We start from the raw sequence: 24,809 nt of genomic DNA, 5'->3' as shown, positions 1-24,809 counted from the left end.
GAGGCGGTCCCTGGGGCAGCAGGGGACCAGATGGCCTCCCCGCTTGTTAATCAATTAAAGCCCCAGGGAGGTGGCGGTCACCGGGGTTGTAGGGGAGCCGATGGGCATCCCCCACCCCAATAATTATTTTAGCCATGGGAAGGCGGTGGTGCCTAGGGTGCAGGGGTCCTTGCGGGCCCTGAACATAATTTGTGCTTTGCCTGAGAAGGTGGGGGGCCAGGCAGCCACTCACACTCCATTTAAAGATGCCCTTGTGACTTGGCCCACCGAGATGCTTCAAAAGGACTAAGTGCGGGCTCTCGCTTCATTTTTTTTTTTTTTTTACATTTTGATCCCAGCACCAGAGCTAACGGGTCAGGGTGTCTGTACCCTGGCCACTTTTCTTTTTTATTTAATTTTTTTCTGGGACTCTGCTGCGAAGTCCTAAGAGAGCTGCCAACACTTCTTGGTTGAATTGTTGACAGCCAATCAGATCTCAGCACGAGATCAGGAGAGGTTGTGAATTCTTCACGTTCCTACATACACAAATTAGCTTTCTCCTTAATTTCTCCAAAACTATTGAACGGATTGACACAAAAAAACAAAAAAGATCGCTTTCTGAACCGAGACCTACCTTACTGCCAAATTTGGTGTAATTCCATCCAGTAGTTTTGGCGCTATTGTGGTTAAATGTTACCTATGGAAAAATAAATGGGGGAAAAAGTGTTTTTGGACCCTCCCTTTTTATCGCCCCTCCCCATCCCCTGGATGGATCACTGTAAAGAAATGGCTCCCTGTTGCAGTTACCCCCCACTTTTTGCCTGATACTGATGCTGACTTGACTGAGAAGAGTGCTGGGACCCTGCTAACCAGGCCCCAGCACCAGTGTTCCTTCACCTAAAATGTACCATTGTATCCACAATTGGCACACCCTGGCATTCAGATAAGTCCCTTGTAACTGGTACTTCTAGTACCAAGGGCCCTGATGCCAAGGAAGGTCTCTAAGGGCTGCAGCATGTCTTATGCCACCCTAGAGACCCCTCACTCAGCACAGACACACTGCTTACAAGCCTGTGTGTGCTAGTGAGAACAAAATGAGTAAGTCGACATGGCACTCCCCTCAGGGTGCCATGCCAGCCTCTCACTGCCTATGCAGTATAGGTAAGACACCCCTCTAGCAGGCCTTACAGCCCTAAGGCAGGGTGCACTATACCATAGGTGAGGGTACCAGTGCATGAGCATGGTACCCCTACAGTGTCTAAACAAAACCTTAGACATTGTAAGTGCAGGGTAGCCATAAGAGTATATGGTCTGGGAGTCTGTCAAACACGAACTCCACAGCACCATAATGGCTACACTGAAAACTGGGAAGTTTGGTATCAAACTTCTCAGCACAATAAATGCACACTGATGCCAGTGTACATTTTATTGCAAAGCACACCCCAGAGGGCACCTTAGAGGTGCCCCCTGAAACTTAACCGACTGTCTGTGTAGGCTGATTAGTTCCAGCAGCCTGCCACACCAGAGACATGTTGCTGGCCCCATGGGGAGAGTGCCTTTGTCACTCTGAGGCCAGTGACAAAGCCTGCACTGGGTGGAGATGCTAACACCTCCCCCAGGCAGGAGCTGTGACACCTGGCGGTGAGCCTCAAAGGCTCACCCCTTTGTCACAGCCCAGCAGGGCACTCCAGCTTAGTGGAGTTGCCCGCCCCCTCCGGCCACGGCCCCCACTTTTGGCGGCAAGGCTGGAGGGAACAAAGAAAGCTACAAGGAGGAGTCACTGGCCAGTCAGGACAGCCCCTAAGGTGTCCTGAGCTGAGGTGACTCTGACTTTTAGAAATCCTCCATCTTGCAGATGGAGGATTCCCCCAATAGGGTTAGGATTGTGACCCCCTCCCCTTGGGAGGAGGCACAAAGAGGGTGTACCCACCCTCAGGGCTAGTAGCCATTGGCTACTAACCCCCCAGACCTAAACACGCCCTTAAATTTAGTATTTAAGGGCTACCCTGAACCCTAGAAAATTAGATTCCTGCAACTACAAGAAGAAGGACTGCCCAGCTGAAAACCCCTGCAGCGGAAGACCAGAAGACGACAACTGCCTTGGCTCCAGAAACTCACCCGGCCTGTCTCCTGCCTTCCAAAGATCCTGCTCCAGCGACGCCTTCCAAAGGGACCAGCGACCTCGACATCCTCTGAGGACTGCCCCTGCTTCGAAAAGACAAGAAACTCCCGAGGACAGCGGACCTGCTCCAAGAAAAGCTGCAACTTTGTTTCCAGCAGCTTTAAAGAACCCTGCAAGCTCCCCGCAAGAAGCGTGAGACTTGCAACACTGCACCCGGCGACCCCGACTCGGCTGGTGGCGATCCAACACCTCAGGAGGGACCCCAGGACTACTCTAAGACTGTGAGTACCAAAACCTGTCCCCCCTGAGCCCCCACAGCGCCGCCTGCAGAGGGAATCCCGAGGCTTCCCCTGACCGCGACTCTTTGAATCCTAAGTCCCGACACCTGGGAAAGACCCTGCACCCGCAGCCCCCAGGACCTGAAGGACCGGACTTTCACTGGAGGAGTGACCCCCAGGAGTCCCTCTCCCTTGATCAAGTGGAGGTTTCCCCGAGGAACCCCCCCCTTGCCTGCCTGCAGCGCTGAAGAGATCCCGAGATCGCTCATAGACTAACATTGCAAACCCGACGCTTGTTTCTACACTGCACCCGGCCGCCCCCGCGCCGCTGAGGGTGAAATTTCTGTGTGGGCTTGTGTCCCCCCCGGTGCCCTACAAAACCCCTCTGGTCTGCCCTCCGAAGACGCGGGTACTTACCTGCAAGCAGACCGGAACCGGGGCACCCCCTTCTCTCCATTCTAGCCTATGTGTTTTGGGCACCACTTTGAACTCTGCACCTGACCGGCCCTGAGCTGCTGGTGTGGTGACTTTGGGGTTGCTCTGAACCCCCAACGGTGGGCTACCTTGGACCAAGAACTAAGCCCTGTAAGTGTCTTACTTACCTGGTTAACCTAACAAATACTTACCTCCCCTAGGAACTGTGAAAATTGCACTGTGTCCACTTTTAAAACAGCTATTTGTGAATAACTTGAAAAGTATACATGCAATTTTGATGATTTGAAGTTCCTAAAGTACTTACCTGCAATACCTTTCGAATGAGATATTACATGTAGAATTTGAACCTGTGGTTCTTAAAATAAACTAAGAAAAGATATTTTTCTATATAAAAACCTATTGGCTGGATTTGTCTCTGAGTGTGTGTACCTCATTTATTGTCTATGTGTATGTACAACAAATGCTTAACACTACTCCTTGGATAAGCCTATTGCTCGACCACACTACCACAAAATAGAGCATTAGTATTATCTCTTTTTGCCACTATCTTACCTCTAAGGGGAACCCTTGGACTCTGTGCATACTATTCCTTACTTTGAAATAGTGCATACAGAGCCAACTTCCTACATTGGTGGATCAGCGGTGGGGTACAAGACTTTGCATTTGCTGGACTACTCAGCCAATACCTGATCACACGACAAATTCCAAAATTGTCATTAGAAATTGATTTTTGCAATTTGAAATTTTTCTAAATTCATTAAAAGTCCTGCTAGGGCCTTGTGTGTTAAGTCCCTGTTTAGCATTGTCTTTTAGAGTTTAAAAGTTTGTTAAAAGTTTGAAATTAGATTCTAGAAACAGTTTTAGATTCTTTAAAAAGTCTTCCAACTTTTAGCAAAATAATGTCTGATACAGAGATGAATGTGGTGGAACTCGACACCACACCTTACCTCCATCTTAAGATGAGGGAGCTAAGGTCTCTCTGTAATATCAAAAAAATAACCATTGGCTCCAGACCTACCAAAATTCAGCTCCAGGAGCTGTTGGCAGAGTTTGAAAAAGCCAACCCCTCTGAGGATGACTTCACAGAGGAAGAAATTAGTGACTTGGAGGGCAATTCCCCCCTTCCAGTACTAAATAGGGAGACCAGGGCCTCTCAAGCCCTGTCTCCAAAAATGATAGTCAGAAATGTTGCTTCCCTCACAGGAGGGTCCAGCATTTCTGAAATCACTGAGGATGCTCTCAGTGAAGATGACCCCCTGTTAGCCAGGATGGTCAAAAGATTGGCTTTGGAAAAGCAGCTCCTAGCCATAGAAAGGAAAAGAAAAGAGATGGGCCTAGGTCCCATCAATGGTGGCAGCAACTTAAATAGGGTCAGAGATTCTCCTGACATCCTAAAAATCCCCAAAGGGATTGTAACAAAATATGAAGATGGTGATGACATCACCAAATGGTTCACAGCTTTTGAGAGGGCTTGTGTAACCAGAAAAGTGAACAGATCTCACTGGGGTGCTCTCCTTTGGGAAATGTTCACTGGAAAGTGTAGGGATAGACTCCTCACACTCTCTGGAAAAGATGCAGAATCTTATGACCTCATGAAGGGTACCCTGATTGAGGGCTTTGGATTCTCCACTGAGGAGTATAGAATTAGATTCAGGGGGGCTCAAAAATCCTCGAGCCAGACCTGGGTTGATTTTGTAGACTACTCAGTAAAAACACTAGATGGTTGGTTAACTGGAAATGAAGTGTGTGACTATGTTGGGCTTTATAATTTGTTTATGAAAGAACACATTTTAAGTAACTGCTTCAATGAAAAGTTGCATCAGTATCTGGTAGACCTAGGTCCAATTTCTCCCCAAGAATTGGGAAAGAAGGCAGACCACTGGGTCAAGACTAGGGTAACCAAAACTTCCACTGGGGGTGACCAAAAGAAAGGGGTTACAAACACTCCCCAGGAGAAAGTGGGTGACACTAGAAACAAAGAAAAAGAGTCCTCTGTAGGCCCCCAAAAACCAGAACAGGTGGGTGGGCCCCAAGACACAACCCAAAACAAAGGTGGGTACCAGGGTAAGAACTGGGATGCCACTAAGGCCTGGTGCCACAACTGTAAACAGTCTGGGCACCACACCAAGGACACTTCTTGTCCCAAAAACAAACCCCAGAACAAAATTCCTGGGGTAACCAGTGTAGCCATGGGAGATGACTCCTCAGATGAGGAGGTCTTCCTAGCCTTCAACTGGAAACAGGGCCCAACAGGTGAGTTGGAGATTCCAGAGGGAAGTAGACACTTCCACCACCTACTGGTGAATGGAATCCCAACCACTGCCCTGAGAGACACTTGTGCCAGTCACACTATTGTGCATGACAGGCTGGTGCTCTCAAACCAGTACATCCCAGGTGAGATGGCCAGGGTAAGAGTTAGCCTAGACAGGGTCACTAAGAGGCCTGTGGCTTTAGTGCCCATAGAAGTGGGTGGCACTCTTAGCTGGAGAAGGGTAGTAGTCAGTACAGACCTCCCCCTTGATTGTCTCCTTGGAAATGACTACCCAGAGGTTAGTCAGAGCCCAAGAGAGGAACTGGTCCAGTGCCAGTCCTCTCCCAAGGATTCTGGAAGTCCTGCCTCTGCAGTAAATGCAAGCAGGCCCCAGAAGAAGAAGAAAAGAAAACAGAGTGGGAAGGGTGGACAACCTTTAGCCAAGGTTACAGCAAGCCAAGGAGATTCTGCTCCAGTAGGGGAGAACTCCAAAAATGGCCCTGATAAAGTCCAACCTGACCCACAAGAAGTCCTGGCTAGTCAGGCAACTGTTAAACCTGAGTGGGTGGCTCCTCAGCTAACAGAAGAAAGAGTGGAAGAAGGGTGTTTACTACAAGATGTGGTAACCCCCCACTCTAATACAGCAGACAGGCAACCTGAACCCAAAGAGGCCTGTAACTTAGCCCCTTCCCTTTTAGGTGAAGAGCTAAAGGTGTGGTTCTGGGCACTGACAGCTGTCAGTGGCCTCTGCTGGGTGTTAGCCTTTATGGCTGCACTATCCTTAGCATGGTGGTCTGACCCCATGCCAAATAGCAAGTTAGGCCCCCTGACCCTATTGGTCATGGTGGGGTTACTCCAGCTCTGGGTAACCTCTCTGGGTAAGCTAGGGGTAACCCTGGCCAAGATAAGGTTAGCAGAGGTGGATACCTCTAAGACCAAAATAGAAAGAATGGGTGGAGACATTGAAGAGGCAGACAAGAGGCAATTCAGACTAGGTCCTATCACTGTGGAAGTAGGTCAGTTCCCCAAAGGGAATGACCTGAACAGAAGGATGTAAGGCAGAGTAGGCCCTGCAACTAACCAGCCTATTTCTCCTACTCTTCCTCGCCTGACAGACTAGGAAGACTCTCCCAGCTTGGGCTGAGTCTCCTGGCCTGTGGGCTGGGGGGGGCTTGTGTAAAGAAATGGCTCCCTGTTGCAGTTACCCCCCACTTTTTGCCTGATACTGATGCTGACTTGACTGAGAAGAGTGCTGGGACCCTGCTAACCAGGCCCCAGCACCAGTGTTCCTTCACCTAAAATGTACCATTGTATCCACAATTGGCACACCCTGGCATTCAGATAAGTCCCTTGTAACTGGTACTTCTAGTACCAAGGGCCCTGATGCCAAGGAAGGTCTCTAAGGGCTGCAGCATGTCTTATGCCACCCTAGAGACCCCTCACTCAGCACAGACACACTGCTTACAAGCCTGTGTGTGCTAGTGAGAACAAAATGAGTAAGTCGACATGGCACTCCCCTCAGGGTGCCATGCCAGCCTCTCACTGCCTATGCAGTATAGGTAAGACACCCCTCTAGCAGGCCTTACAGCCCTAAGGCAGGGTGCACTATACCATAGGTGAGGGTACCAGTGCATGAGCATGGTACCCCTACAGTGTCTAAACAAAACCTTAGACATTGTAAGTGCAGGGTAGCCATAAGAGTATATGGTCTGGGAGTCTGTCAAACACGAACTCCACAGCACCATAATGGCTACACTGAAAACTGGGAAGTTTGGTATCAAACTTCTCAGCACAATAAATGCACACTGATGCCAGTGTACATTTTATTGCAAAGCACACCCCAGAGGGCACCTTAGAGGTGCCCCCTGAAACTTAACCGACTGTCTGTGTAGGCTGACTAGTTCCAGCAGCCTGCCACACCAGAGACATGTTGCTGGCCCCATGGGGAGAGTGCCTTTGTCACTCTGAGGCCAGTGACAAAGCCTGCACTGGGTGGAGATGCTAACACCTCCCCCAGGCAGGAGCTGTGACACCTGGCGGTGAGCCTCAAAGGCTCACCCCTTTGTCACAGCCCAGCAGGGCACTCCAGCTTAGTGGAGTTGCCCGCCCCCTCCGGCCACGGCCCCCACTTTTGGCGGCAAGGCTGGAGGGAACAAAGAAAGCTACAAGGAGGAGTCACTGGCCAGTCAGGACAGCCCCTAAGGTGTCCTGAGCTGAGGTGACTCTGACTTTTAGAAATCCTCCATCTTGCAGATGGAGGATTCCCCCAATAGGGTTAGGATTGTGACCCCCTCCCCTTGGGAGGAGGCACAAAGAGGGTGTACCCACCCTCAGGGCTAGTAGCCATTGGCTACTAACCCCCCAGACCTAAACACGCCCTTAAATTTAGTATTTAAGGGCTACCCTGAACCCTAGAAAATTAGATTCCTGCAACTACAAGAAGAAGGACTGCCCAGCTGAAAACCCCTGCAGCGGAAGACCAGAAGACGACAACTGCCTTGGCTCCAGAAACTCACCGGCCTGTCTCCTGCCTTCCAAAGATCCTGCTCCAGCGACGCCTTCCAAAGGGACCAGCGACCTCGACATCCTCTGAGGACTGCCCCTGCTTCGAAAAGACAAGAAACTCCCGAGGACAGCGGACCTGCTCCAAGAAAAGCTGCAACTTTGTTTCCAGCAGCTTTAAAGAACCCTGCAAGCTCCCCGCAAGAAGCGTGAGACTTGCAACACTGCACCCGGCGACCCCGACTCGGCTGGTGGCGATCCAACACCTCAGGAGGGACCCCAGGACTACTCTAAGACTGTGAGTACCAAAACCTGTCCCCCCTGAGCCCCCACAGCGCCGCCTGCAGAGGGAATCCCGAGGCTTCCCCTGACTGCGACTCTTTGAATCCTAAGTCCCGACACCTGGGAAAGACCCTGCACCCGCAGCCCCCAGGACCTGAAGGACCGGACTTTCACTGGAGGAGTGACCCCCAGGAGTCCCTCTCCCTTGATCAAGGGGAGGTTTCCCCGAGGAACCCCCCCCTTGCCTGCCTGCAGCGCTGAAGAGATCCCGAGATCGCTCATAGACTAACATTGCAAACCCGACGCTTGTTTCTACACTGCACCCGGCCGCCCCCGCGCCGCTGAGGGTGAAATTTCTGTGTGGGCTTGTGTCCCCCCCGGTGCCCTACAAAACCCCTCTGGTCTGCCCTCCGAAGACGCGGGTACTTACCTGCAAGCAGACCGGAACCGGGGCACCCCCTTCTCTCCATTCTAGCCTATGTGTTTTGGGCACCACTTTGAACTCTGCACCTGACCGGCCCTGAGCTGCTGGTGTGGTGACTTTGGGGTTGCTCTGAACCCCCAACGGTGGGCTACCTTGGACCAAGAACTAAGCCCTGTAAGTGTCTTACTTACCTGGTTAACCTAACAAATACTTACCTCCCCTAGGAACTGTGAAAATTGCACTGTGTCCACTTTTAAAACAGCTATTTGTGAATAACTTGAAAAGTATACATGCAATTTTGATGATTTGAAGTTCCTAAAGTACTTACCTGCAATACCTTTCGAATGAGATATTACATGTAGAATTTGAACCTGTGGTTCTTAAAATAAACTAAGAAAATATATTTTTCTATATAAAAACCTATTGGCTGGATTTGTCTCTGAGTGTGTGTACCTCATTTATTGTCTATGTGTATGTACAACAAATGCTTAACACTACTCCTTGGATAAGCCTATTGCTCGACCACACTACCACAAAATAGAGCATTAGTATTATCTCTTTTTGCCACTATCTTACCTCTAAGGGGAACCCTTGGACTCTGTGCATACTATTCCTTACTTTGAAATAGTGCATACAGAGCCAACTTCCTACAATCACCCAGAAACTTTCCAGACAGCAGCTGACATGACTGGCAATTTTTTGGGAACGTTCTGTAAATATTTGTCAAACGGCACCAAAGATATAGGCAACTAAAAACACGCTTTTTATACAGAAACTAGATCCTAACTATAACTACTTAGTGGCGTCTCCCACTACGTGATATACATATATATATATATATACATATATATATATATATATATATATATAAATGTATATGTATGTGTGAGTATATATGTATAAAGTATATATTTTTTTATTTATTTAGTATATTCTCCGGGGTCCCCGTACATGGGCGGGGATATTCAGTTCTTATGACTACTGATAAGGATCCTCTGGAAGACAACGATCTTTATTTCAAAATGTTTTGCTTGGTAAATCCATTCCTTAATCTCACTTTATACATTTCAGCCTGTCTCCTTCCACCAGTCTCTATATTTTTAAATATCAGCCCTTGCATCTCAGTCTTACTCCTTCCTTTCTATAAAAATAAAACTTCTCACTCATCCTTTCACCTTAATTTCCCTCATTCTTCATGTTGCCATCTTTCCCTAAAATGATTCTCTGCTCTTTACCCTTCTTCTGTATTGATCTTAGCTCTGTACCCTTTATGTTTTCTTAAATGCGATTTTTGCTTGTTCTCTAAATTACTCAATGCTGTCTCTCCTTTTCCTCTCCTGTAATCTTCACGCTCTTGCCTTTGTTCACATTCATTCTTTCTTCTCTCTGCCTGTTCTTTTTTAATCTCGGTTTCTTGCCTTCTTTTTCTCCCCATTCTTCACTCTGCCTCCTCTCGCTTTCCTTCACTTGTAGCCTCTCTTTCTGAAGTACTGCTCATTCCTGCAGCTGGCCGGCTTGTAAAGGATACTTCCACTCTACAATGCTGATGCAGGCACGGCGGATGGGGTTGTTGAGGTCGAGGCAGTAGAGTGCTCGTGGGGAGCGGTGCACCCCGCTGTTGCCCTGGCTCTTGTGCTTGTTGTAGTGCTGCCGCTTCCGCTGTGCTGCTGCGCTGCTTTGGGAGTTTAGGGTGTCTGTGCCACCGTTCATGTCCATGGAGTAGCGCCAGACTAGGGAGGCCTCTGTGCCATCCACAAAGCCCTCTGCATCCTCGCCATCCACGGTGTCCGCCACTGCAGAAGACACAATACAACAAGGGACATATCAGCTCAGATCCAGGACTGAACATTTAATTAGATATCAAATTAGAACTTTTAAGGTGACCTCAACCTTTGTGTACCTTCTCAGGCTACGGCTCTGTGGCAGGTGCTTCCTCTCCCGCTTCCTTTGTGATGGAAGTGGAGAAGGAGTGAAATTAAGACTTACGTTTCTCTTGTGAAATAAGAGGCAGCCACGGAGGTAGTGTAACAATAGAGAATGATCATTAGCTAGGGTAAGTCCCAAGAACATAAGGCCTCCATTATCAAGCACTGCATGCTCAGGGTGACAACCAGAAACCGTCATTGATGCTATACAGAGTAATATACCAAGAACTGAAGATTATACGGATGGCATGTCACCAAGGAGGTTGTGCCATATGAAGCCAGAGACTCAAAGGAGAATTAAAATATTGTAAGGGGCTCATTCTTCCATGCTAGGATGAGGATGTTTTTTTGCTTCTTTTCCACCATGTTTTGCCTCCGCTAACGGCCTGGAACTTGTATTTATGGCCCAAACCATCATACGTTCTTCCACATACTAAGAGTGCATAGTCTGCAGTAAATAGTGAGCGCCCTATGGTTGTACCTAGTCACTCCAGGCTACAAAGACATCTAACCAAAACACTTCTGTATTTATTATGGTGGGATCGTTTTCAGTATTTAACATCATCCCAAGTATGCCAACAATACCTCATTAGTTGTTACAGCTCCAACATATCAGTACACCAAACACCCTGGGGTTGAATCATCCTGGTTAATTTTGATGGCTGCAAATAATCATCAGACGACTCCAAGACCAAAAGTCATAAACATCTATTAAAAAAATCGCTAACACCTTGAGTATCTGGATCCAGCACACTCTTCACTTCCACCAGTTTGAGGTAGTACTCAACCAAGAACACTGCATATTTACAAAGCACAGAAAGATCTTGAAAACTAACATAATCATCAATCTCCAAATGAAACCATGCTTTATCCAGGGCATGCTGAGGACACCAAGCAAGGGAGCTAGGCAACAGTGATTGTCTCTATGCAACAGTAAAAAACACAGTCTCACACCCAGCTACAGCTAGCTTCTTTCACTCCTCCTATTGTTTCTTCAATAAGACATTACAGATCACTACACTTTCCACAGCCTGTTGACAACACTGTGTTCTTTATATGATACAGATTCATTTTTTAAGCATTCGTTCATTGATTATGCAAGTTGTAGACTGCTTTTTGTGCTAATCAAATTTACCTGAACACAAACTGGAAACAAACACTAAACACTGAAGGCTAGTGGTCTAACAGGATACCAAGATTTATAATATCTCCAATCAACCTGAACATATTCACGGTTACTTGAGGGCTGGCAGGGGGAGGTAAGCAGAGTAATTTCAGTTATCTTTACCTAGTTGTTAGAAACGTGTGTGCTACCTGTCTCATCTCTGAGGCAAAGCTTACAAATGTTGTGGTTAAGTACTCATGTGAGACGTCAGGGAGCACCTTGTTATGTCTGTTTCATTTAGCATGTTTTGCAATAGGTCATCCCATTATGAGCTACAGGCATTGCCTTTATCAACTTTAGTATCTTCTCTCCTTGCTATCGACATTGTCACTCATCCTGCCACTAACAAATATCTCATAGTTATCTATTCATCAGTGGGGCGCTCGATGTCCACCATGAGTAATGACCACCAGCTTTGGATGACACAAACGATTCTTCCCTTAATACAATCCCTCTCTAAAAAACGAATTTGTAGGACAACACCCCTTTTTGGCATGGATACCCCCACCTTTTGTCTGGTACATGGTGTGATTTCGACTGAAAGTGTACTGGGTTCCTGATAACCAGGTCCACAGGGCCAGACCTCTTTCCTAAAATTGTAAAGTTGTTACCCCCAATTGGCATAACCTTTAACACCCTCTGTAAGTCCCCAGTACATGGTACCCCTGGTTCCCAGGGCCTGGGGTACTAAAGAAGGTCTCTAAGGGCTGCAGCACAAATAGTGCCACCCTAAGGGACCCCTCACCAAACACACACAGGGCTGCCATCGCAGAATGCGTGTGTTGGTGCAGACAACTGCAAACACATGACCTGTCACACATCGTCATATGCCAGGTCCCCTACCAATATGTATGATATTTGTAAGTCACCCATACAGAAGGTTTTACAGCCCTAATGCAGGGTGCATTATATTACATAGGTGGACATATCTGCAAGAGCAGATATGCCCCTGGTATCTCTTTGTCGGTACTTAAACATAGTAAGTAGACAGGGCAGCCACTTGAAATGCATGTGCTGATCACTTGTCAATACGAATTGCCCAGCTACATGAAGGCTTCACTAAAAACAAGGGATGCTTGGTACCAAACATTTCATATTACTAAAGCCTCACTGATTCCAGTGATGGATTTATTAATACATGCACCCAGAGGGCACCTTAGAGGTGTCCCCTGAAAACCCTATTGACTGCTAGTGTGTTGACTGACTGGTCTCAACTAGCTCAGCCATCATAGACACGTTTCTGACCTCCTGAGGTGAAAGTCTATGCTCTCGGAGGTCAGGAACAAAGCCTGCTCTGGGCGGAGGTGTTGACACCTCCTCTTTGCAGGATGTGCATTCAAGGGTGGGGAGCTTCAAAAGCCCAGCCGCCTTTGTTATGCGACCAAGGTCTCTTCAGATGGTGGAGATGACCAACTCCCCTGTTCTGACCCCACTTCTTGAGATTAGGGAGACTAGGAGGTGTGCACATATCATGCAAGTCTCAGCCCTAAGGGGGACTAGGTGATGTGGACACCACTTTTCAGATTCCTCTATCTTGTTTTGGACAGAATTAACATTATCGGGACAGAGTTATGCTCAATTCCCACCGGAAGTGGTCATACACAGGGTGTAGATACCCTAAATGTAGGCAACCCATTGGCTGCTACCGGTCACTCCCCTTAATGACCCTAAAATAAGGATTTAGTTATCACCCTTGAACCCAAGAACTCACATACGACGGATTAAGAGAAGAAAGACAAAGAGGATTCACAGCCTGGTGAGAACAGCAGAAGAGTTATGAACTTTTGGTGCAAAAATCTGCCTGCCCGCAACTCTCACAACATTCATGACAGAGTGAGTCATCCTGCAAGCTGGAGAGCCAGGCACTGACAAGCAAAGTCCGGTTCACCGCTTTCCAGCACTCCAGCCCAGCCAATGCTGCAGACGACCAGGAGAAGGTGCTCATGCTCCGGAAAACCAGATCTGTCTCCCCACCAAGTATGAAGACACCAGGGCCAGCTAGAGCTGTGCAGCACTGTAGGAAGTTGGCTCTGTATATACTATTTCAAAGTAGGAAATAGTATGCACAGAGTCCAAGGGTTCCCCTTATAGGTGGCAAAAGTAGATAATTCTAATGCTCTCTTTTGTGGTAGTGTGGTCGAGCAGTAGGCTTATCAGAGGGTAGTGTTAAGCATTTGTTGTACACACACAGGCAATAACACACACTCAAAGACTTCACTCCAGGCCAATAGTTTTTATACAGAAAAATATATTTCTTAATTTACTTTTAGAACCACCAGTTCAAGATTTGAAGTAAATACATAAAATGCAAGGTACTCGACAGAGGTAAGTTAGAAACTTTGAATTAGAGCAATAACATATACAGTCTTTGTTAGAATGGCAATAAGCTATTTTAAAAGTGGACACTGTGCAAAATTCAACAGTTCCTGGGGGAGGTAAGTAAAGGTTAGTTTGTGAGGTAAGTAAGACACTTACATGTCTCAGTTCCTGAGCATAGGCAGCCCACCGTTGGGGGTTCAAGGCAACCCCAAAGTTACCAATAATAAAATACCTGATGTTGCTTATAGGAGGGGGAATACCCTTAACAATATATTGAGTCCAAGTTACCCATTGGAGAGAAAGAACTTAGATTGGTTAGGGAAGCATAATTTAGGTTTTTTCAAATGTGGCTCTTGCACAGTCTGCAAATGGGCATGGCAGCCTAAGACGGAATTTGTTGACTATTATGGTAATCTAGTGTCTATTAAATCACATATTGATTGCAATACAAAATTTGTGATATACATGATCATATGCAAGTGTGATAAGATCTATATTGGCAGCACGATACGTCCATTAAAGGTCAGAATTTCAGAACACTGGAGGGCAATCAATTTAGAAGATGAACGTTACCCTATAGCTTTACATGTCAAGAATTGCCAAGCACAGGCAAAATATAAAGTGTTTAAATTATTTGGTTTTGATCATTGTGCAGCTAACCCACGTGGTGGGAATAGAGAATTAGCCTTAAGGAGAAAGGAGTCCTACTGGATTTTGAAGTTTAGAGCTGTAGAGCAAGGTCTAAATACCGACCATGAAATGGAGTATTTCTTGGGAGAAACTTGAATAACAATTTGATAATACTATATATTAGATATGGTTGGGCGACTTCACTAATATAGAATAATATATTATATAATTATTAATTCTATGTCAGGTTCAATATATTGGTATATAATATTAATAACAATATAATATGGATTCCAAAAATGTAAAATCTAAAAATACAGCGATAATCGCATAATTTCATTCGGGGACTGTAGAAAATGATGGGCTATATTAACCCATTTTGCTAATATGGAAATTATTAGATGGCTATAATATAGTATTTGGTAATCAGAATGATAGTTTGCAATTTTAAAATAATATGGAGCCCCGATATTTATGTTTTCATAATAAGGCGAATTTGCCAAAGACGGAAGTCTTTTATTTATTTCTATTGGGAAACACACGGACGCTCTTACAATGTTGTCCGTCTTCTATTTCTAGATTAGAGTTAAGTATTTAACGCGGGCAGCAGAGGCGCTGCGATTGCTAGATAATGGACATTTGTCGGAGCAGCGTACTCGCGTGACGACGGCATCTTATTTAATAGCGGTAAGCGCTAGTAGTACCCAACCGTAGACATCGATTAATATGTTAGCAAGCGCCCTTTTGGGTAAATGTTTTTTATATTGTATTTCACGTCAATAGGAGACATTATAATAATAACAGATCACAAGGGATATTCCAACAATTATACGAGTGGAATAAGTAGTTTAAGGTAGGAATATGATATCAATTTAATATAAGAGTTATTGATGGTTAGTAGGAGGTTGAGGGTCACGTGTGAACACCATTGGACAGTTTGCCTGATCACAATATTGTTTTTGGTCACTCATAACAATATGTTTTTTTACTTTTATAATATTCACAAAAGAATACACAGTATGGGGTGTAATGAATTTTATTGATAATTTTTGGGTTCTCACGACACACATATTCAAATAATGATGTAAATTTTCTGTCATGACATAACACAATTTAAGAATACATGTACAATACTGTTGTAGGAGGTCCTGAAGAAATCCGTGGGCACTCCCAGGATGAAACACGTGTTGACAGCGGGACGATGGGATGGACATTTACTCAGGATTGAACTGTGAATCTGATTACGCTTACTTTGGAATTGGATGAACTTTTGGGATTTAATTTATGCAATTCTGATAGGGGGACGATACGATAGATACTCATTTAAGAATAATTTTTGGGAATCGGATTATGTTTACCTGGATCGTGATGAAAAACAGTTTCTTTTTTTGGATGGAATCTTTGTGACTGTAACTTTTGTTATACTAATATATGTCCTTTATTTGGGAGTCTATATTATTTTGTGTATAACTATTCTGATATTTACAGATCATAACACTATTTGTATGTGTGCTAATACTGTTTATTTTATTATAGGTAACATTGGGTTACTTTTTTAGGGGTGTTTGGAGGGTGCAACCCCAGTATTTGGCACCGTACAGTATGATATTTATGTGGCTTTATATATAGAGGTAGGAGCGCCATATCACTCACCATTTTTATATATACCCAAAGTTACCACACCAGCAGCTCAGGGCCGGTCAGGTGCAGAGGTCAAAGAGGTGCCCAAAACACATAGGCGCCCATGGAGAACAGGGGTGCTCCTGTTCCAGTCTGCCAGCAGGTAAGTACCTGCGTCCTCGGGGGGCAGACCAGGTGGGTTTTGTAGAGCACTGGGGGGGCACAAGTAGGCACACAAAACACACCCTCAGAGGCACAGGGGCGGCCGGGTGCAGTGTGCAAAGCAGGTGTCGGGTTTTGAACAGGTTTCAATGGAGGGACCCGAGGGTCACTCTAGAGGGGCAGGCAGGGACAGCGCGGGGCTTCTCAGGCCAGCCACCACCTTGGCTTGGCAGAGGGTTGCCTGGGGGTCACTCCTGCACTGAGGTTCGGTTCCTTCAGGTCCTGGGGGCTGCGGGTGCAGTGCTTGGCACAGGCGTCGGGCCCCTAGTTACAGGCAGTCGCGGTCAGGGGGAGCCTCTGGATTCTCTCTGCAGGCGTCGCTGTGGGGATCCAGGGGGGTCGTCTCGGGCTACTCACGGGGTCGCAGTAGCTGGGGAGTCCTCTCTGTGGTGTTGGTTCTCTGGATCTCAAGCCTGGGGCATCGGGTGCAGAATGTGAAGTCTCACGCTTCCAGCAGGAAGAGTGAGGTCTTTGAAGTTGAAGAAAAGTTGCAAGTTTGTTGTAGGTTGTTGAGCAGAGCCGCTGCTCACTGGAGATTCTTGGTCCTTTAGTCCAGGGCAGTCCTCTGAGGCTTCAGAGGTCGCTGGTCCCTGTTGGATGTGTCGCTAGTTGCAGGTTTTAGAGTCAGTAGACAGGCCGGTAGGGCTGGGGCCAAAGCAGTTGTCGTCTTCCGTCTTCTCTGCAGGTTTGTAGGTCAGCAGTCCTTGTTTCTTCAGGTTGCAGGAATCTGATTTCCTGGGTTCTGGGGTGCCCCTAAATACTAGATTTAGGGGTGTGTTTAGGTCTGGGAGGGCAGTAGCCAATGGCTACTGTCCTTGAGGGTGGCTACAACCTCTTGGTGCCTCCTCCCTGTGGGGAGGGGGGGCACATCCCTAATCCTATTGGTGGAATCCTCCAAAACTAAGATGGAGGATTTCTAAAGGCAGGGGTCACCTCAGCTCAAGACACCTTAGGGGCTGTCCTGACTGTTGGGTGACTCCTCCTACTTGTTTTTCTCATTATCTCCTCCAGTCTTGCTGCCAAAAGTGGGGGCAGTGCCCGGAGGGGCGGGCATCTCCACTATCTGGGATGACCTGGGGCACTGTAACAAAAGGGATGAGCCTTTGAGGATCACCGCCAGGTGCCACAGTTCCTGCAGGGGGAGGTGTGAAGCACCTCCACCCAGTCCCATTTTTGTTCCTGGCCACAGAGTGACAAAGGCTGTGGCAGGCTGGCAGGAACTGGTCAGCCTACACTAGAAGTCTGACTGGTATTCAGGGAGCATCTCTAGGATGCCCTCTGGGTGCATGTTACAATAAATTGTACACTGGCATCAGAGTGCATTTATTGTGCTTAGAAGTTTGATACCAAACTTCCCAGATTTCAGGGTAGCCATTATGGAACTGTGGAGTTCGTGTTTGACAGACTCCCAGATCATATAGTCTTATGGCTACCCTGCACTTACAATGTCCAAGGTTTTGCTTAGACACTGTAGGGGCATAGTGCTCATGCACATATGCCCTCACCGGTGGTATAGTGCACCCTGCCTTAGGGCTGTAAGGCCTGCTAGAGGGGTGACTTACCTATGCCACTGGCAGTGTGAGGTTGGCATGGCACTCTGAGGGGAGTGCCATGTTGACTTAGTCATTTTCTCCCCACCAGCACACACAAGCTGTGAGGCAGTGTGCATGTGCTGAGTTAGGGGTCCCCAGGGTGGCATAAGACATGCTGCATCCCTTAGAGACCTTCCCTGGCATCAGGGCCCTTGGTACCAGGGGTACCAGTTACACAGGACTTATCTGAGTGCCAGGGCTGTACCAATTGTGGAAGCAAAGGTACAGTTTAGGGAAAGAACACTGGTGCTGGGGCCTGGTTAGCAGGGTCCCAGCACACTTTGAATCAAAACTCAGCATCAGCAAAGGCAAAGAATTAGGGGGTAACCATGCCAAGGAGACATTTGCACCCCGGGGTACTGGACGCCATGCACCAAGCACCAACAGTGGGATTCCAATCCGAATTCCCGCTGAACCACGACCAAGCAGACATTGAGAGACGTTAGCATCACTGACACCCACTCCATGAGTGGCCCAGCTGTCCTGATTTTGCCCCTACCAGCTGTTGGACCCTAACTGCGAGGAGCATCTTTGCGCACAAGCCCACCCGCTCTAACCACTGTGCCTCTGAGCTGCCCGGCCTAGTTCCCAAAGAACTGGCTGTGCCCCCGTGCTTCAAGACCCCTTGCGACCCAAGCCCCCGTTGGGGGCTCTTGGACTTGTGCCCAAGTCCCCCTGTGCAGTCTATTTACAAGTGGCCCCCCTTCACCGTAACGCGCCCAGCTACAACCACACGATCACCCCATTACCAGTGAAATCTAGAAAATTCCTAAAGAACTGCTGGTAGTACTTTGGATCTTAGCCCACTACAACTTCAAACCCTGAAGGTGAACACCTGAAACTGACTGTACCTATCTTTATGCATCTCTGACTTTTCCTTCCATAGGACTGCATTGTGGAGAAAGGGAACAGGTTTGAACATTTTACTTACCTGTGAAAATTCATTACAAAAGCAGTACATACTTTTCCAATAAAGTTCTTGGATTCAAAATATATATAAACTTGTCTCATCATTTTCCATAGTGCAGGTCTACTCTTCTTCAAGTACATGATAGTTACCACTTTCATTGACATCTGTTCAAGATACTAAACACTTGTAATCTTACATCATCTTGTCACAAACCTCCACTTTAGCTACACTAATCCCACACAAACATCAACAGGCAGGTTTCTTTCACCTAGTGTGCAATCCACCCTAAAGTGAAACTCTTAACTATCTTCTGCCTGCTGAAGATAGCTGTGTACCTATTACCTGCTACCATTTACAATATTAACTAAAGGGAGATGACAGGATCTCTAAAACTTAGAGCCAGACCTTGTACATCTCTCAGACAGATGCTATTAACTCCATTTTGATAACCAACCCGGGGTGTTCACTTCATATAAATGATGCAGCCCATATCCATAAATACATTTGTAGGATGCTGGCCTGGTGTGTTGTGAACCTATGGTGTTAACACCTTATACCAGGTCCAGGTATCCCCTATTGGTGAGGTCTAGTCAGTGTCTAGGAAGCCAAGCTCTCCAGAGGTAGCTGTGGATAGGCTGCCAAGGCTTATCTAGGAGACATGCAAAGCTTATGCGATACCACTGTAGTCACACAGCACTTACACACACATGAAAGAACCACACAGTGTTACAAAAATAAAGGTACTTTATTTTAGTGACACAAACACTAAAATACTATACAGGCAATACTCCAATAGGACGTAAGTAAACACACTATTATCTAAACATTAGAGGTCAGTGATGAGTATAGAAAGCAATAGAAAATAGTAAAACAATAGAAAATAGTGAAGGTCCTGGGGGAGACCAAACAATATACTAAGTAAGTGGAATGTGAAAGACAGCCCCCCACCCAAGGATGTGAAATCAGTAGAGGGGAGCTGCAGGAAATAGGCACCCCAAAGGGTAAGTGTCAGGGTGCCTCCCAGCGATCAGGAGAGAAGAGGTAAGTATCTGTTTTTTCCCAAAAGCCCACAGGAGAACTTTGGACAAGGACTCTGCAAGATCCAGACAAGACAGGAACAAACCAAAGGTGGATCCTCACAGAAGAGGACCTACAAAAGAAGGGGACCAAGTCCAGTTCGATTTGGAGTGTACGGCTGTGGCAGGAGCTACTTACCCACCCTTCTGTGGATGCAGGACCAGGTCGACAGTGGATTAAGAAAGTCAGCAGTGCAGCACTGGAGTAGAGTTCCAAAAGTGATACAAGTGATGTCCCACGTCAGCAGTTGTGATGCAGTCAGTCAGTGAGTCAGAGAAGAGGGTTTTGCAAGGCTGAAGAGGACCAGCAAGACCCAGAGGAATCGACTCAAGGAAGGAAGCCCGAGGTGACCCTATGCAGGCTAGGAGAGTCACAAGAAGAGGAGGCATCCTCCACTGGCGACCCACAGGCAGCAGGCACCGGAGTAGCAGTGAGGCCCCACTCAGCACACCCAAAGAGGTGTCCCATGTCGCTGGAGCAGCAGGCAGGAGACTGTGCTTTGAAGGAAAGAGTGCTGTAGGCCGGGGCTACATGGAGCCTGATGATGTACTGGAGGAGGAACAAACAAGCCTTGGTAGCTCCAGAGTCGCGGTGCACATGGGCACTGTCCTGAAAGGTAAGGCAAGGGCTTACCGTCTGCCAAGATGGATAGCTGTGAGAGAGTACCATGGGGACCACTCTAGACCACCACCTAAGATGCAGTATCCACGTAGTTTCGGAGGAGAGAGGCTCCACGCATCCGGTATTTGTTGCAGTTGGTGCCTGTGGATGAAGAGGAGTAACTCCTTCACTCCAAGGGAGATTCTTTCTTGCTTCTTGAGCAGGCTGAAGACTTGTTGCCATGAAAGGATGCACAGCCAGGGAAATGTTGCAGTTGCTGGAAGGAGCCAGAGAAACAATGTTGCAGACCGGAGTCATTGCTGTAGTTGCAGATTGTCGGTTCCTGGAGGGTTCAGTTGCATTCCCTATGGCCAGAAGATGAAGTAAATGATGCAGAGGAGTCGTGCTGGAATCTTGCACATTGAATCGGAGGACCCACACAAGAGGGAGACCCTAAATAGCCCAGGAAAGGGGCTTCGTCACCTGCAAAGTGACCTATCAGGAGGGGGCTATTATGTCAGATGCCTGACCTGGCCTTTGCCCACCTTGGATTCAGGATGGCAGAATCAAGTGGCCACCTGTAGGAGCTCTGGGCACCACCCCTAGGGTGGTGATGGACAGGGGAGTGGTCCCTCCCCTTTCCATTCTCCAGTTTCGCGCCAGAGCAAGGACCGGGAGACCCTGGACTGGTGCAAACTTGTTTATGCAAGGAGGGCACCAAATGTGCCCTTCAAGGCATACCAGTGGCTTAGGGAGACTACCCCTCCCAAGCCATGTAACACCTATTTCCAAAGGGAGTGTAGTGGATCCTATTTAGTTTTATTGGGAACCAGGAGTTTGCTTGGACTTCTGGTTTGCAGGCTTGTGCCCCGTCACCTAGTGACTTTGAAGCTACTAAGCCTGCTCTGTTTTAGTGCATTTATGTGATTATTTCTTCCAAGATGCGGCTATGTTTATAGTTAGGAAGATGCTTTAGTGCCACTCTATGAAGGCATCCCTATCAGTGTCAAAGACAAGTGATAGATGCAGGTATTCACGTGTCCCTTTCCCATTTACATGGGACAGGAACATCATGTACCTTTAGAGGGAATTGTTTATATAACTGCCGCCCCAAGCATGCCTTCTTAACTATTGTTTGGGAACAAATCTGAGTCATGGGTCCTACAAGATCTGTATAAATACATCTCATGCAGATAAGGTTATCAGAGGGATTCTTACCAGATGCCATCAATGCTATCTATGCTACACGTCGCCTTGATGCAGACCCAGCCTTCGTGTCCCCAGATTGAGAGGGTGTTTGATTAAGGGAAAAGATGGCGCTCAAAGCAACAAGGTAAATGTAAAGATTTTCCATAGATTGTCACACGGTGCACACTTAGAGGACCACACCCCTAGTCCCCAACTGTATGGCTAACCAAACAGACAACTACTATTATACAGATAAGAGGCACTCGTTAAATATGCATATGAATAACAATATGTATAAAAAGTATCCGCTAAAGTCTCTGCAATTGTCCTTTGAAAGAAGGCCCCATACTATGGGGGTCATTCTGACCCCGGCGGGCGGCGGTCGCCCGCCGGCCCAGCGGGAACCGCCGAATGACCGCACCGCGGTCAAAAGACCGCAGCGGCCATTCTGGCTTTCCCGCTGGGCCGGCGGGCGACCGCCAGAAGGCCGCCCGCCGGCCCAGCGGGAAACCCCCTTCAACAATGGAGCCGGCGGAGTTGAAGGGGTGCGACGGGTGCAGTGGCACCCGTCGCGATTTTCAGTGTCTGCAAAGCAGACACTGAATATCTTTATGGGGCCCTGTTAGGGGGCCCCTGCACTGCCCATGCCAGTGGCATGGGCAGTGCAGGGGCCCCCAGGGGCCCCACGACACCCGTTCCCGCCATCCTGTTCCTGGCAGTAAAAACCGCCAGGAACAGGATGGCGGGAAGGGGGTCAGAATCCCCATGGCGGCGCTGCAAGCAGTGCCGCCATGCAGGATTCCCTGGGGCAGGGGTAAACCGTCGGGAAACCGCCGGTTGCCCTTTTTTGACCGCGGCTTTACCGCCGCGGTCAGAATGGCCCAGGAAGCACCGCCAGCCTGTTGGCGGTGCTTCCACGGTCCCCGGCCCTGGCGGTCATGGACCGCCAGGGTCGGAATGACCCCCTAAGTGTCTTAGGATGGTTTGAAATACAAGCAAAAAATTAAAGAGGTGAAGCAGTCTCCAACGTGATTCCGAAAATCTTGAGATTTAATATCAATGTCTAAATTCAATCCAGTCAATTATTCAGTAATACTGCCATAAGTCATATCTTGGTGTTTCTTTGTTCCATTCAGACCCCACAGCCAACACGTGTTTCGTCCAGGGGATACCCCATCCACTTCATCAGGGCTGAAATTTTACCAAATATACACCTCATAAGCAAATTTGGACATACATCAAGTACCAAAAGTTTTTTTTCGCCTTTAGACCCTTCACCATACCAAAACTGGGATAGATGTGAACTTATAGTGAAACAAGTACTATAAAGTAAAAAGCACAATACGGTGCCCATGCCAGTGACAATCTCCCCAAATTGTGAACATCAATCTAAAAGTTCCCTTAAAACTTACTAGCCTAAGTCCAATCATGTCTCAAACAGTAATAGGGTATAGACCGTACAGTGTGTACAAAATATAAACAGAAGGAAACACTGAAAAATAACACTTAACCTCAAATAACTAAAATCTCTTGGTGTCGAACAAGCATTGAGGAGCAGATGTATAAAATAACCTGCCAGTGTTCATGCATACAAACAATGATGTGAAGTCAGGGATAGCCAATAAAGGTGTTACCTGTAAGGCAAATTACTCACATATCCTGAAATTGTGTAGTTATAAGTCTCTTATTAGAGAGTAATTTTAACGCTCCCTCCGAACATCACCTCCGTTACGTGGCCTTTCAAGTCTGCTAAGTGAAAAATATAATCCAAACTCAAAACTATTTCCAATAGTATAACACGTTATATTGTTAACAAAAAATGTTGCCGCACTACGGCCATGAACATAGTGCGATTATCACAATAGCCATTAGTATGAAAACTCGAGAGAACCCACCAGAAGTAAGAATCCGTAAAGGCAGCCGCCATACCGGCCCGAGGTACAAACACTCTGTTACATTCGCGAGTACGCAACCGGTCTCGCGTCCGGAAGTTCCTTATCAAGTCGACTAATGAAAATAAACAAAGGACTGAAAAAAAAAACTCTATTTCCAACCGCTATGCCTGTGTATGGCATTACACGGAAGAAAGCGAAATAGAGAGGGGGCTTCTGCTGAAAGCCCTCGGCCATTGTGTATATTCGTGTCCCCAGAGTCTGATCTCGAGATTTCATTCCAAGGTAACGAGGGTTGGGGGGCTCTTCTCATGGACATGGTTCTGGCAGATTAGGTTAAACCACCTAGCTCTCTTTAGGGTAGAGATTAGGTTCTCCATGCTAGGGCATAAGGTATCTTTTACATCTCAAGTTGTTGCAAGATGGTGGGGGTCTTTATATTCACAACGTTCGTTTTCACAATTCCGTTCCTTGCATTGTTCATTATCCTAATCATTGCAGCCCATGCATTTTACAGTAGATTCCAGTCTTGTTAATAAAACCTATTGAAAACGTTACTGCATCTCTTTCATTGCCTATGTGTGAATGAGACTTGTTGTTCATGGGAGAAAAGGGTAATCTCTGTTTAACCACGACTCCCCTGAGATGACGCACTCTTGAGTCCCCGTGCAAAGGCTGCCACAAATCACCTTTTACTATTTGGGTTTTTGATGAGGTACTGCTTGTGAGCCGGGAGGGTTGAGCCGTCAGTTGCGACTTGTTGTAGGATTGGCCTAGTTGCCTACAAACAAAAGTGCAGACATCCCTAAACCAGAAGTCTTGCCTAGAGGAACGGTCCAACTACAACATGGCGCCACCAACAATGGTGTTTTGACACTAATTTACGGATGCCCTGAGTATATCTGTCTCACACACAACAGGTACCTTAAGTACCATCATACAGAGACGTCTGTGGTCTTTGGGAAGATCCTCCTCAGCAGAATAGGGAGCACCCAACTAGGCTGTAAGTTGTTTGAGCATAAACTCTTAAAAGGGCTTTCTCCCCATTTGGTGTTCCATCTCTTTATCCATTTCATAATATGGCTAATGCCATAGACATTCCTGAGAATGTCAGACATGCATTAACACTACGGGGTCATTCTGACTCCCGCCGGGCGCGGTCACCGCGCGCCCGGCGGGAGCCGCCAAAATACCGTACTGCGGTCGGAAGACCGCGGTGGGTATTTTGAGGTTTCCCCTGGGCTGGCGGGCGGCCTCCAAAAGGCCGCCCGCCAGCCCAGGGGAAAACGTCCTTCCCACGATGAAGCCGGCTCGTAATCGAGCCGGCGGAGTAGGAAGGTGCGACGGGTGCTACTGCACCCTTCGCATATTTCACTGTCTGCTAAGCTGCGCCGCC

At 47.3% G+C, this 24,809-nt stretch overlaps 1 protein-coding gene across 1 annotated transcript in view; it reads right to left on the bottom strand.

Annotated features, from left to right (window-relative positions):
- CACNA1F (calcium voltage-gated channel subunit alpha1 F) overlaps window positions 1-24,809 on the bottom strand; it is a 1,139,147-nt gene that overhangs the window by 1,081,108 nt on the left and 33,230 nt on the right. The window contains exon 3 of the mRNA XM_069209307.1: window positions 9,802-10,066. Coding sequence (XP_069065408.1) covers window positions 9,802-10,066 — 265 coding nt within the window. The remainder of the gene's footprint in view (window positions 1-9,801; window positions 10,067-24,809) is intronic.

This window comes from Pleurodeles waltl, chromosome 10 (genome assembly GCF_031143425.1).
Source record: "Pleurodeles waltl isolate 20211129_DDA chromosome 10, aPleWal1.hap1.20221129, whole genome shotgun sequence".
NCBI lineage: Eukaryota > Metazoa > Chordata > Amphibia > Caudata > Salamandridae > Pleurodeles > Pleurodeles waltl.
Note: the sequence above shows the minus strand (reverse complement) of the source record. Positions and strands in the feature narration are given on the sequence as shown.